At 45.9% G+C, this 11,968-nt stretch overlaps 1 protein-coding gene across 5 annotated transcripts in view; it reads right to left on the bottom strand.

Annotated features, from left to right (window-relative positions):
• Positions 1-3,469, bottom strand: part of Prpf40b (pre-mRNA processing factor 40 homolog B) — a 23,170-nt gene extending 19,701 nt beyond the window's left edge. For 3 of the 5 annotated variants that reach the window (XM_008848746.3, XM_029553895.1, XM_008848749.3), the window contains exon 1: positions 3,290-3,428. In XM_008848746.3, the coding sequence (XP_008846968.1) occupies positions 3,290-3,292 (3 nt within the window). In that variant the 5' untranslated portion in view covers positions 3,293-3,428. Of the gene's footprint in view, positions 1-3,289 lie in introns of all 5 variants that reach the window. The other 2 variants (XM_008848747.2, XM_008848748.3) reach the window with 2 other exon arrangements.
• Positions 3,470-11,968: the final 8,499 nt, after the last annotated feature.

Genomic DNA, 11,968 nt, shown 5'->3' with positions numbered 1-11,968 from the left:
CACACACACACACACACACACACACACACACACACACACGTTTTTATATGAGAAAGGAAAAAGAAATGTCCAAGGTCCTACGGATGGTTACAGAATGAGCCCCAACTGAATTCAATCTGCCCTCCCTTGGAAGCACAGTTCCTGCTAGAGAAAGCAGGTGCTGCCAGGCAGTGACGCATGCTTTTAATGCCAGCACTCAGGCGGCAGAGGCAGGTGGATCTCTGAGATCAAGGCCAACCTGATCTACAGAGCAAGTTCCAGGCCAGCTCTGGCTACAGGGAGACCCTGTCTTTTAAAAAAAAAAAAAAAAAAGCAGACAGCTGTTTTTCACATCAACCTCCCCTGCAATGTTAAGTGGTTAAAATCAGCAGGATTCTAACTTCTTAAAACCTATGGTGTTCTACTGCCTACCCTACAAAATATTCACCTCCTTCAGGTTACTTTTACATTACTGTCCCCCACCCCTACACATACAAACACACACACACTTTGTATCCTTTCAGGATAAAATGCTACACTACTTTGCAGAGTATGTTTACTGGGTGGTTCACATGAGATTATCCATCCCGTCACTCCAGTGGGGATTTCCCTACATTTACAATTGAGTTTTCTCCTTTATTTTTTTTCCCATTTTCATGTGTGTATGCATGTTTGAGGGTACACATGAGCATGTGGAGGCCTGAAGGAATCACCTCTGAGTGCTCTTCCAACTCTTCATTGAGGCAGGATGGCTCAATCAAACTCAGAGCTCACTGAGATGGCTAGTCTTGACAGCCAGTTTGTTCCAATGAGCTAGTCTCTGCCCTCCAAGGCTGGAATTACAGGCAGGCCAGCATTTATATGGGTTCTGGGGATCTGAACACCAGTCCTCACACCTGTGTAGCAAGTACTTTAACCACTGAGCCATTTCCCCAACCTGAGTTCTCTCCTTTTAAACCTCTGATTATCCAGCCACAGCCCTGTACCCAAAGTGTTTTGATGAAACAGTCTCATCCCTCATCTTGGTAGATTTTTGCATACAACCTGCAACAGTGTTTGTGCGTGTATGACTGTATAAATTTTGAGTATAGTCTGTGATAGAAACAGCTTAGTAGAGAGCTTTCTGGCTTTGGGAAAGGGAGCTGGCATCAAACACTTGTATAGGAAAAACTGTACGACAGAAAGATGTTTAAGATCACCTTCTCATAAGGATAGGGAATTCAGAACTCTGGCCAGAATTCAATCACTGGCCTATTTTGATCAGTTACTCAAGAAAGAGCAATAGGAAATTTCAAAGCCTTCCCTCCTGTACTAGTGGTGTCCTCTCCTGAAATGCTTGCCTTCCCGCCCCCCCACCTGCTGCAAAGCCAGTACAACTTTGGGTCTGCTTACACTTTGGGATGAACTCTGTAACCAGCACAAGAGAAGGATGTAAGAAAGGAAGCTGAAAGATAAGATCTGTCTGTCTTCCTTGGAATAAAACATGTTCAGGGGCTGGGGGAGAGGCAGGTATGAGACCCCCGACCTCATCACATCTTCAAGTAGGCCAGTGGAAGCACCCCAATACAAGATTCAATCAGCTCTTCTCAGCCGTCAAATCTCAGAACTGAGCATTCAGAAGAGCCAAAGGAGAAAAGGACAAGAATGTGGAGACAGAAGAGAAAGGAAGTAGCAGCTAACAGCTAGTATTTACTGGGTGCTTATTATGAGCCAGATACCATACCAAACACTAATCCTCACAACCGTCTTAGAAACTATCCCCATTTTATAAAGAAGCTGAGGTTGACAGATTCGTTACTAACTCGACCAAGGTTCTAAGAGATTAAATGGTAGCAGCAGGTTTGAAATCCAAGCAGGTGACCCCAAAGCCTGTGCTTTCAATTTATCCACAAAGCTGCCTCCCAGCAAGGACAGTGCCACAGATAGTATTTCCCTCATATTCATTCCTCTTTTCACCCCAATCCTTCCGCGAGCCCGAGATTCTCAGAGAGCCAGGTCATCCCAGGTCTGCCTGGTCTGACTCACTCATGAAAGCAAGGAAGGAGGTCTAGGTCTCAAAGCAGCCGTCAGTCATCACAAAGAAACAGCTTAGGGTTTAGAGTGTGGCTCAGTAGTAAAGCACTTGCCTAACGTGAACGAGGCCCTAGGTTCAATATACAGCACGGCAAAAAGTAGCTAAGAAACCAACTGATTACCTGTCATTTCTGCGGACCTGCTGCCGTGCCCCCGAATCAGTCCCTCCCCCATTTCCCTTCCTAGCCCCCACTCTGGTGTGCCAGTCCTAGCATACTTTCCCCAAAGAGCCTGGGGACGTTTCTAGAAAGTATCTCGTGCTTCTGAGGCCCCCATCACCTCACTATCCTTCTGAAGAACAGACGTTGTTACTTCTGGTCCTCATCTTCCCTGAGTCAGGATTCAACTCTTTCTTCATCAGGAGGCCCAGGCCGGCCAGGCCCCCGAGCCTTGCAAGTTTTAAGGCACCCCTCAACCCATCCCTCAAGATTTTCTCCAATCCAGCTGGTCTCCCCTCCATCTTCATGCTTCTCGAATCCTAGAACCCATTCGCCTTAAATTTCCTCCTCAAAACCTGCCCCCTTTGGGAACTGGTAAGATCCAGTCCATCATTTCACCCATTTTCCTTTTCTAAAATCAATGGGAAATCTGAGGCCTAAAGAAAGGTAATGACTTGCCCAAGGTCACACAGAGTTATTACAAGGCAGAGCCGGGGCTGGGACCGAGGGGCCTCTGCTCTTCCATTTCTTGGAGTACCCAGCTCTGAGGTGATGGCCTGGAGCCTCTTTTTCTTCAGAAGCCCCCTCCTCACCTCAGGAAGCGAGGTTTTGTGAATGTGGGGAAGGAAAGGAGGGACTCCCCTAGAGGTCCTGAGGGGCACCCAGGGCTTCCAACGGAAACAAGCCCTGGGTCTGGGGGAGGGGCATGGGCACGCCAAATAGCCCAGGAGGGGTAACTGTGGTCCCTACTCTCCCGCCCTCTCCTTTCCGACCTTCCCCCACACATCCACGCTCCACTTCGTCCCCTCCCTCTTCTCACCCAATGCCGAAATTCTCCCTCCCCTCAGCCCCTGGCAATACCCCCCTCCCCAGCTCCATAATGGCCTCCCCGCCCCTTCTTCCCAAATCCCCGCCCCCATCCCCCTGCTGGGCTCCCTTCCCTCACCCCTCGGGCTCCTCGCCCTCCCTCGGGGTCCCGAGCACCCCGACGGCCCCCTGGCCCCCCAGGCCCCGGCCCGGGCCGCAGGGGGCGCTGTGGGACAGCCCCGGGCCTCTCCACCCCCGCGCGGGGACGTTACCATGCCAGAGCCTCAGAGCAGCTGGGCCGGCTCGGCCCACTCGCCAGTAAGAGCGGCTCTGATTGGCTGGGCCGCGGCCGGGAGGGCGGGGCCGGGAGGGGGTCGCACCCCTTCGTGGCCGGGGCTCCGGTTGCTCCCGCCGAGGAGCGGAGCCCCCAACCGGCCCGGTGAGCCCGGCCCGGCTCCGCCCCCGGCACGGAGAGCGTGGCCCCGCCCCCGCGCCGCCCGTCCTGGGCCCGCCCCCGGGGGCGGGGCGCGCCTGCTCCCGCCTCCGACTGACCGCGTGGCCGCTGCGCCGAGCACTTCCGAACGCCTCCGAACGCCGCCGGGTGGTCCCGGCGTCCGGGACCGGCCTCCCTGCTCGCCGCGCGACCCGCCGGCCTCCGCTCCAGGGCGGCCCTCGGCCTGAACCGAGTCTCCATTCCGCTTAGGGCACCGTTGCACCTCACAAAGCATTTTGAAAACTTTGCACACATCCTTAGCATTTCTTACGGAATTAACTCAGGAGCTGTCTGTGGAGCGCCTGTTGGGGCGCTGGGTGGGTGGGGAGGGACAGACAACCCTAAATCCCTGCCCTCCTGGAGTGCACACGTGCCTCTCAGCGCGACTCTGGGGCTACCTGAATCTGGCTCCGTAACGCTTATAGGAATTTTAAATGTGAGGTTCGTGTTAGGTATGCAGATAAGGACGCTAACTCAAAGCCCCTTAATGGAGATACTGAAGTGCTTGGACTCGTCCTAGCCTAGGGTGGAGGCAGAACTCCAAAGCACGGAGAAAGATGCTTCCTGTTTCCTGTATTGGTCCCTTCTTGCGCAATCCTCAGCCCTGTGGCAGGACCTTAGACTCAGAACTCTTAGCCAGATGTCTGGTTGCAAGGAACTTAGAAACTAGAAGAGAACCACCAACTGCAACTGGAGGTCCTAAATGTAAAGAAGTGAGAGGAAAGGGAAGTGGATTCTTTCTTGGGTGAGTCTGTAAAGAGAAACTTCATTGTAGCCGAGCGTGGTGGCTCATGCCTGTGGTCCCAGCACTTGGGAGGCAGAGGCAGGCGGATCTCTGTGAGTTCAAGGCCAGCCTGGTCTACATAGTGACTCCAGGATAGCTGGGGCTACAGGGAGACCCTGCTTAAAAAAGACAAAAAAAAAAAAAAAAAAAAAAAAAAAAGAGAGAAACTTCATTGTGGTTCTGAGGCAGGATATAGAGGGAAAACGACGGGAGAAGGCAAAGAACCCGCTCTCTCCCTTGGAGTCATTGCACGCACGTGGTGCTCTTAGGTGCAGACAAACAAAAAATTATGCTAACTTAAGGCCAAAATATTTGTAACCTTGAATTTTACAGTGGTGACATTCCCCTCTTCCCTAAATCTAAACAATGTATCTCTTAAAGTCATCTTAAGGTTTTATTTATAATTTTTAAACCTTCCTTAAATTTAAAGCTTTGCTTAATCTTTAAACCTTTTTTGTAAAACGCATCACTTTGGGCACCTATGGAGGAGTGTCAGATTGTGTCCCAGAGCAGGGACTTGAATAGCAGTGGACGCAGAAACAGGTTTGAAGAGCAGTGTGCTTCCAAGTAAGGGGAAGGAGCCAGAACAAGGGAGAAGTTCAGTATACATCACAAAGTGCTAGCTAGCATTTGGGGGTCATTTGTGCAGTACAGGCTTTCTCACACGTGCCATTACATGTAATCTTTTTTTCAAATAATCACTTTGGGGTTTTTTTGTTTCTTTTGAAATGTTTTATAGAATTTTTGTGTATTTCATTCAGAACATCTTAATCATCTTTATATCCCCTTTCCCATTGGTACCCCACCCATAGCCATTTGTCATTTGTGTTACAGCCTGTCATGTCAAGTTAAGTATCCCCAGCCATCCTCAGTGCAGGACTAGACTGAGGTCTAGTCAGTCTATCTAGAGTCCTTCCCTTTAGGAAGATCGGCTCTTCCTTACCCAGCAGTAATCAGCTGTCAATAATTCTTCAACTAAGATTGGGGTCTGCTGTGCATTTCCACAGTTCTGTACTGGGTTTTTGTCTGAGTTTGCATGGGTCTTGTGCATGCTGACACCATTGATGTAGGTTTATATGAGAAGAGTCCCAGGAGCCTGTAGGATCCTATTTGCATATGGTTATGCACCCCTTCCCTGGCTCTTATAATCTTTCCACCCCATCTTCCACAGTGGTCTCTGAGCCCTGGGTGAGTGGGTTTTAATATAAAAGTCTTGTCCAAGAACCCACACTCTGTAGACTCTTATTTTCTATGTTTTGGCCATTTGTGGCCTTTTGTGTTCCTGGCCCTCTGCTGCATGAGGAGCTTCGTTGATGAGAACTGAAAGATACATTAGTGTTCTCTTCATCCCTTGTTCTATGTTCTGTGAGCCTTAGGTATAGAGGTTGCATCGTAGATGTGCCACTTAGGCTTGGGAAATTCACAATCTCTGTGTATGACCAGCTGTGGAACTCTAATAATCTCTGTTGGAAAAGAAGCTTTTTGATGGGTAGTGACTGGGATACTTATATATAAGGATTTGGTGCTTGGAGCCACAAAGGAAGGAGAAAATACATCATTTGTTTTTCTGAGTCTGTGTTATTTCACGTAGGATAACAGTTTCTAGTTCCATCCATTTGCCTACAAATTTCATTATTTCAACTTACTTTATTACTAAGTAGAACTCCACTGTGTAATTTTCATTATCCAATCCTTAGTTGAGGGACACAGGTTGCTTCCATCTCTTAGCTATTGTGAAAAGAGCAGCAACAAACATGGTTTGTTATGTCAAGGAGTATTATATCCATATCAAATGGTAGGTTCATTTTTAGCTGGATGAGTTTGCAATCCCACCAGCAGTGAATGAGTGTTCCCCTTTCTCCACATCCTCACCAGCATTTGGTATCATTTGTTCTCTTGATGTTTAGCCAGTCTGACTGGGGTAAGATGAAATCTTAAGGTGGTTTTAATTTGCATTTCTCTAATAACTAGTGATGTTGAACACTTTTTTTTGTCTTTTTGAGACAGGGTCTCCCTGTAGCCCCAGCTGTCCTGGAACTCACTATGTAGACTAGACTGGCCTCGAATTCACAAAGATCCACCTGCCTCTGCCTCCCAAGTGCTGGGATTAAAGGCGTGCCACCACGACGCCTGGCTTTGAACACTTTTTAAGGTGTTTCTTAGCGATCTTTAATTCTTCTTTTGAGGACTCTCTGTTCAGATCTTTAGCCCACCTTTTAATTGGATCATTCATTTTCTTGATTCTTTGTTTTTTGAGTTCTTTATATATTCTGGATGTTAAGCCTCTGTCAGATGTGTCACTAGTGAAGATTTTCTCCCACTTTGTGGGTTTTCTCTTTGCTTTATTGGTAGTTTCTTTTGCTGTACAGAAGCTTTTTTTGTTTAATGAGGACCCACTTATTGATTGTTGACCTTAATTTCTGAGCAGCTGGTGTCTAGTGTAGACAGTCCTTTCCTACACCTATATCTTGTAGGTTACTGCCAGTGTTTTCTGCTAACAGTTTCAGAGTTTCAGGTTTCACACTGAGGTCATTGATCCATTTGGAGTTGACTTTTGTGCAAGGTGAAAGATAAGGATCTAGTTTCATTCTTCAACAGATGGAGATGGAGTTTTACCAACACCATTTATTGAAGATGCTGTGTTTCCTCCATTGTGTGTTCTTGGCATCCTTATCAAATATTTTGTTGGGTTTGTTTGTTTTGGTTTTTTTTGGTCTTTTTTTGAGACAGGGTCTCCCAGTAGCCCCAGATGGCCTGGAACTCACTTTGTAGACCAGGCTGGCCTTGAACTCGCAGAGATCCGCCTGCCTCTGCCTCCGGAGTGCTGAGATTAAAGTTGTGCGCCACCACACCCAGCCCTTATCAAATATTTTGCCTGTACTCATGTTTGGGTTTTCAATTATGTTCCATTGATATATGTGTCTATTTTGTGCCAATACTGTGCTATTTTTATGATATAACTCTGTAATATAGTTTGATATCTGGTACAGTAATTGTTAGGTTTCCAAATAGCAGCAGTTTCCCCCCTCCCCAACAGGGAACTCACCTTGACCTTTGGAGTCAAGGGAAACAAACTCTGCTGAGAAGCAGCCTGCCTTTCCTCTGATCTCCAAAGATAAGCAGATTCTACCTGATAACCAGAGATTTTAGAAGCTGTTTTTCTCTCATTTTAAGAGGGAAAAAGTAAACACTTCCACACCCTAATCCCACCTGGCAGACTGAACGGAGCCAGGCTTGTCCTGCTTCCCCCTCCCTGATTTCTCCCCCAAACATTCCCCCCTTCCACACCCTAAAGCCCCCATATATAAAGTCCCAGCTCACCACCCGTGGGCGGACATCTTTCCCGGACTTCCCTTCCCCTTCCCCTTCCCCTTCCCCTTCCCCTTCCCCTTCCTTCCCTTCCCTTCCCTTCCCCTCCGAAGGTGCCCCGTGCGAAATAAATCTGTATCCATCTGTGCCTCGGTGCCTCATCCATCCGCTCATGCCTTCCTCCATCCACCCGCTCGCTCCCGTTCTCTACCTATCAGTAATTCCCCTCAACATTGTCCTTTATACTCAGGGTTGCTTTGGCTATCTTTTGTGCTTCCATAGGAATTTTAGGATGCTTTTTTCTAATTATGTGAATTGTGTCATGGGTATTTTGATTGGGATTGCATTGAATCTGTATATTGCTTTTGGTAGGATGGTCATTTTCACAATATTAATTCTTCTAATCCATAAGCATGGGAGGTCTTTCCATCTTCTGATGTCTTCCTCAATCTCTTTCTTTAAAGATTGAAAATTTTCATTGTAGAGCTCTTTGATGACTCTGGTCAGGTTTACTGAGTGGATTTTTTTTTCTTTTTTTTTTTTTTGAGGCTATTGTAAATGGGTGGGGGGGTCCCATGTACTCTTTCACTCTTTCTCTGTTTGCTTATTTTGTAGTTTTCTGGTGGAATTTTTGGAATCTCTTAGGTATAGTGTGGTTGAATGAAAATGTCCCCCATAGGCTCCAAGTATTTGGACATTTTGTCCCCAGGTGGTGGCGCTGTTTGGGGAGGTCTTAGAAGGTGTGGCTATCCTGAAGGAAGCACGTCACTGGGGGTGGGCTTCGAGAGGTCTTAAGCGTTGCCAGATCTCCAGTCACTCTCTTGCTTCCTGTGCCTGTGTGATGATGTGAGAGCTTAGCTTCGGCTCCTCCTCCAGCCACCTCTGCCTCGATGCCTCCCCACCATGATGGACTCTTGCCCCTTTGGAACTGTAAACTCAAATAAACTCTTCCTTCTATAAATTGCTTGGGTCAGTGTTTCTATCACAGCAACAGAAAAGTGGCTAATACATATAGTATCCTATCATCTTTAAAAACGGATAGTTTGACCTCTTCTTTTCCAATTAGTATTCCTTTAATTTCCTTCTCTAATTATTGCTCTAGCAAGAGTTTCAAGCACTATGTTGAAAAGGAGTGGAGATAGTGGACATCCTTGTCTTGTTCCTGATTTTAATGGGAATGCTTCCAGCTTTTCTCCATTTAGAATGATGTTGGCTATGGGTTTGTTGTATATGGCTTTAATTATGTTGAGGTGTGTTCCTGCCAGTCCAATTCCCTTTAGGACTTTTATCATGAACTCATGCTGAATTTTGTCAAAAGCCTTTTCTGTATCTATTGAGATGACAATGTGAGTTTTGACTTTGAGTCCATTTATATGATTTATGAAATTTATTGACTTGACGTATATTGAACCATCCCTATATCTCTGGAATAAAGCCTACTTGATCATGGTGGATGATCTTTTTTATGTCTATCTGTATGTGGCTTGCAAGTATTTTGCTGAGAATTTTTGCATCTACGTTCATTAAGGATGTTATAGTTTTCTTTTTTGATTGTGTCTATAGTGTTTTGTTTGTGACTTTACTTGGTTTGGGTATTAGAGTGATGTTGGCTTCATTGAAGGAACTTGGGAGTCCTCCCTCTGTTTCTATCTTTTTGAACAATTTAGGTGCTATCAGTTGTTCTTCTTTAAATGTCTGGTAGAATTCTATAAATCCATCTGGGCCCAGGCTTTTCTTAGTTGGGAGGTTTTGTATTCCTGTTTCAAGTTCCATATATATATTTTAATGTTGCTGAATTATTATTATTATTATTATTTTGTCTTTTTTTGAGACAGGGTCTCCCTGTAGCCCCAGCTGTCCTGGAACTCACTATGTAGACCAGGCTGGCCTTGAACTCACAGATATCCGCTTGCCTCCACCTCCAGAGTGCTGGGATTAAAGGCGTGCGCCACTACGCCCGGCTCAAGTTCCTTCTATTTTATGGGCGTATTTAAACTGTTGATCTCTTCTTGGTTTAACTTTGGTGATTTTAGATACCCATCCATTTCTTTTAGGTTTTCAAATTTAATAGGTTATTAGAGTATTCCCTTATAATGTTCTGGATCTTTTTGGTGTCTCTTGTGATGTTTCCCCTTTCATATCTGATTTTGCTGATTTGGATTTGCTCTTTCTTTCTCTGAGTTAACTGGGCTAAGAGTCTGTCTATCTTGTTTAGCTTTTCAAAGAACCAGCTCTTAAATTCATTGATTCTTTGTATTTTCTTTGTTTCTATTTCATTAATTTCTGCTCTGATTTTTGTTATTTCTTCTCTTCTGCTGGGTTTGGGTTTCATTTGTTCTTGCCTTTCCACTGTGAGCGTGCATGTGGAGGCCAGATCCTTAGGCACTGTCAAGTTTTTTTTCTTTTTTTTTGGATAGGGCCTCTCACTGGCCTACAATACATGAAGTAGACTAGAATGGGTGGCCACTGAGCCCCGGGGATCTATCGATTGCTGCCTCCCCGGGGTTCAGATTACAAACACATGCCACCAGGCCCAGCTTTTTCAAATGGGTTCTGGGGATCTAATTCAGGTCTTGCGAGGCAAGCACTTTACTGACTGAGATAGCTCGATTTTTGTTTTATTTTTGTTTTGTGAGGTATTTGAACACAAACATGGTTTTGTTTTGCATTTCAGTTTTTTGAGATAGAGTCTTACTATGTAGTCCGGGCTGGCCTGTAATTCATCATATAGCCCGGATTAGCCTCAGACTCACAATCCTTCTGGCTCTACCTCCCAAGTGCTGTAATTACAGTAGTGAGTCATCACTCTGGGCAGACACATATTTTCAATGGTCAAATAATTATAGAAAAATTTTCAAGCACTGGCTACTCTTGCAAAGGACCCAGGTTCAGGTCCCAGTGTCCACATGGCAGCTCACAGTCATCCATAACTCTAGTTGGCAGGGATCCAACTCTGCCTTCATACAAGCAGGCAAAACACTCATACATATAAAATTAATTAAATTTTTTTCAAAATAGCCAGGCCTCAAGAGTGCCCCTCCCTGGCCTCTGAGAAAAAAGCTGCTCTCCACCTGACGCTGGAAATCCCCTTCATTGAACAAACCCTTTCCTGATATCTGTTTATGATTTCTATGGAAATGGTCTGTGGCAGAAAAGATAGAATGTTCTGCCTCAAGTAAGCCAATGACAGTATACTTGATATATCTGTGTATGGGCTCTGTGGAAATAAGCTGGGACAGAAGAGGAAGAACGTTCTGCCCCAGGTAAGACAGCCAATGGCTATATAGGTAAAGTCTCTGGAAATCAGCCCTAGATTGTTCCAATCCTTTCCTGGTTATTCTGTGTATAGTTTCTATGGATATCCCCTGTTTTGTGGTTTTTGTGGTTTTTCTGCTTAAAAGCCCTGTGTTTTCACTGCTTGGGGTCACAGTACAGCTCCCCAGCCGGTTGGCCTCAATAAAGTGCTTCTGTTTGCTGAGACTCAGTATCCGAGTGGCCAATTTGGGGAATTCCTCAAACCCCGAATACACTTTTAGTCCCAAGACTCCGGAGGCAGAGGCAGGCAGATCTCTGTGAGTTCAAGGCCAGCCTGGTCTACATAGTGAGTTCTAGACCAGCTGGGGCTACAGGGAGACCCTGTCTCAAAAAGACCAAAAGAAAAAAAAATCAAGATGAACAGCAGATTTCCTGGAGACAACCATTTTCATACATTTAAAAAAAATGTTACGGGGCTGGAGAGATGGCTCAGTGGTTAAGAGCACTGACTGCTCTTGCAGAGGACCTGGGTTTGATTCCCAGCACCCACCCACATGGCGGCTATGAACCATCCTTAACTCCAGTTCTGGGAAATCCGAAGCCCTCTTCTTACCTCTGAGGCATTGCAGGACACGGGTGCGCTCACTTACATGCAGACAATACACTCGCACATAAAATAAAAATAATAAAATGTTTAAGAAATTATTTTAAAAATGTTATCATTTTTATCTTATGTGTATTGAGTGTACTGCCTGCATGTATGTAAGTGCACCCATGTTGTACAATGCCCTTGGAGGTCAGATGAGGGCATTGGATCCCTGGAACTGGAGTTGCAACAGTTGTTAGCCACCGCGTGGTGCTGGGAATTGAACCTAGCTCCTCTGCAGCCCCATTTCTCCAGCCCCATTTTCACATCTTTCAGGGGTTTGTTTTGGTTGATTAGTTGGTTCTGGGTTGTTTGGTTTTTGGGTATCTGTGTCCCTCTTCCTGAATTCCTTCCATAGGGTGTAGAATCCAAGGAGATATGCCCATCCAAAGTACTTATCCCCCATAAACTGTTATGAGTGCAGAGACTGTAATTCCTTACCCAGTTTGCTTCCTGGGCCAGTG

The sequence above is a fragment of the Nannospalax galili genome, unplaced genomic scaffold (genome assembly GCF_000622305.1).
Source record: "Nannospalax galili isolate Female #2095 unplaced genomic scaffold, S.galili_v1.0 scaffold1224, whole genome shotgun sequence".
Classification (NCBI taxonomy): Eukaryota; Metazoa; Chordata; class Mammalia; order Rodentia; family Spalacidae; genus Nannospalax; species Nannospalax galili.
This window is presented reverse-complemented; position numbering and strand designations above follow the sequence as displayed.